The sequence below is a fragment of the Enhydra lutris genome, unplaced genomic scaffold (genome assembly GCF_002288905.1).
Source record: "Enhydra lutris kenyoni isolate GAN:26980312 unplaced genomic scaffold, ASM228890v2 scaffoldscaffold9, whole genome shotgun sequence".
NCBI lineage: Eukaryota > Metazoa > Chordata > Mammalia > Carnivora > Mustelidae > Enhydra > Enhydra lutris.
The window spans coordinates 65,671,307-65,673,771 of NW_019154093.1; the positions used below are offsets into that span (position 1 = coordinate 65,671,307).

The 2,465-nt window shown below is 42.4% G+C and overlaps 1 protein-coding gene across 1 annotated transcript in view; it reads right to left on the reverse strand.

Annotated features, from left to right (window-relative positions):
- Window positions 1-2,232, reverse strand: part of LOC111143656 (SAS-6 centriolar assembly protein) — a 48,410-nt gene extending 46,178 nt beyond the window's left edge. Inside the window, exon 1 of the mRNA XM_022497475.1 lies at window positions 2,097-2,232. Coding sequence (XP_022353183.1) covers window positions 2,097-2,161 — 65 coding nt within the window. The 5' untranslated portion in view covers window positions 2,162-2,232. The remainder of the gene's footprint in view (window positions 1-2,096) is intronic.
- Window positions 2,233-2,465: the final 233 nt, after the last annotated feature.

Consider the following 2,465-nt stretch of genomic DNA (forward strand, 5'->3'; position numbering starts at 1 on the left):
CCAAGAAGTTCTTTTTGTTTCCCCTATCAAGTGTGAGTTCCTTGAGGCCCAGAATGAAAATTGTTTTCATTGTTGTTGTTGTCGTTGTCGTCGGGAGGCAGAGGAGTAAAGAGAGAGGAAGCTAGACCACTTCAGCAGGTAGGACAATTCCTGGCACACAGTAGGTATTCATAAATATTTGTTGAGCTGAACCCGCCTTGAATATTTAACTAAAGTCTGGATTACTTTCCCTATGGGTCAGGGGCCAGCATATTTTCTGTAAAGGGCCAGATAGTAAATACTTTAGGCTTTGCAGGCCAAAGGTCTCGGTCACAATTATTCATGTCTGATCTTACGGCACAAAAGCAGCTTGACAATTCTTAAATGAGAATGGCTGTGTTCCAATAAACCTTTACTTAAAAAACGGGCAGAAGGCCACCTGGCCCATGGGCTCGTTTGCTGATCCCTGTTACACGTGATAGAAATATATCAAAGATTTCTAAACAAGAGAAGTAAAATGATTGACAATGCGTTTTAAGAAGGTAACTGTGATGACAATATAATGAAATGGAGAAGAATTAGGAGTTCCAGTATTAGAATCAGAAATGATGCTCTCCCCCTTTATATTTCTAAAATTATTCCAAAACAGGGCTGTCCCAACAGAGATACAACGGAGGCCACAAACATGAGCCAAATATATAATTTTAAATTCTCTAGAAACCACATTAAAAATTTTTAAAAGGAACAGGTAAATTAACTGTAATAATTTTCTTAAATATAATATGTTAAATATAAATATTTCCAATGTTTATGATATACAGAATATATTTATTAACATTTGTTCTATTAATTTATATCCCACATATATTATATTCAATATATCCAAAATAGTGTCATCTTTACAGGCAACATAAAAATTAAGATATTTTACATTCTTTTTCATAAGTAAATCTTCAAAATTCAATGTGCATTTTACACTTACCACACATCAGTTCGGATTAGCTCCATTTCAAAAGTCCAGTAACCATTCGTGACTCTCATACTGGACAGCACAAAAGAATGACCAAATCAAATACCCTACAGTATCTCCACCTGCAACTGCTAGTTTTGGTATCTCCTTGCCTGACCTGCGGACTGACATTAGACCTAATTCTGAACTATAAGCTAGCTTCACATTACTCAATAAAGCAATGTCTTCATTTCTAACGTCACATTTCCAACCATTTAGTTTCCATAAACATCTTAAGGATTCATCCTCATATCATGTACTCAGGCACCTTAAGTCAGTTTTACAAATGAGGAAACGAGGTTGAGAGAAGAGTCAGCCATTGAGAGGCGTGACAAAATCGAAATCTCCTGGCTTCAAATTAAACCCCAACAGCACCACCACCATTGTCAAAGTCGTAATTTTGCGTTTAGCTGTGAGACTGGCCTTTATTTCCTCCTCCACTGGACTGTAACCTCCACGGAAACAGGGACTGTTCTTCCTGACCACTATGTCCCCAGTACCCGGCAAGGTGTTTTGCCAGTAAGCAGTATTTGTTAAATGAATGAATGACAGTTACCATTTCCTCTACTGTTTTTAGTCGATTAAACGTTATTTATTTTTAGTAACTAATGTGAAGAAAAGGCACTACGCCATAAAAACTGTTTTAAGCTGAAGCTTAAATTTACTTCCAATATAATCCAAAGAATGAAAAAAGGGCTGGAAGCCAAGACCAAAGTTCTAGCTCCAGTCTGGCCGTGAATTTATTGTAAGCTCTCGTGTAAATTATTTCACTTCTCCAGACAAAATTAACTTTCTCAAAACGAAAGAGCAGGGCTATAATCTTCTATGATGCCGTTCAGAGCTAGGTTTTTTGTTTTCTTTTTTTTTTTTTTTGGAAATTAACTTGACGCGGGTCAGCTTTCCATTTCCTCGTACTCTCCCTTCTGCGCCCTCCGCAACTAACTTAGGTTCCAAGCGGGACTCTCTCCGCGTCCCGGGACGCCAGCCGCACACCCAGCCTCAAGCCGGTGGCCACTGGCCAGAGCCGCCATCTTCTCCCTCTCCCCGCCCTCCGCCTTGGCCGGACCCCAACCGCCACCCGCGGGCACCGCGTAACGCAGAACCTCACCTCTCCTCGCAGTCTTTGCATTTCACCTGCAGTGGGACTAGCTCCTGGAACAGAACCTGGCTCATGTTGGCCCGCTGCCCCTGCCAGTAACCGGAAAAGTCCAGCAGGCCCAGCCCACGAACTATCCTAAAGGAGTCCGGGTCCTGCTAAAATTTGAGTTTGGCGCTCGGCTTCCGCTGAGGAGGCGGGGAAACAGAAACAGAGGGAAAGCGGGGAAGACTTGGACCTCGTCAGCCACCATCAGTTTCTTCCGGTTTTGCAGAGGATGGGGGGGCAGTTCCGGGTATTGACTTGCGTGGCGGGACCCGCGGCAGCCATATTTGTTAAGGGAAGGGGACCCGAGGGAAGCAAAGAACTTTTCTTCTCTTC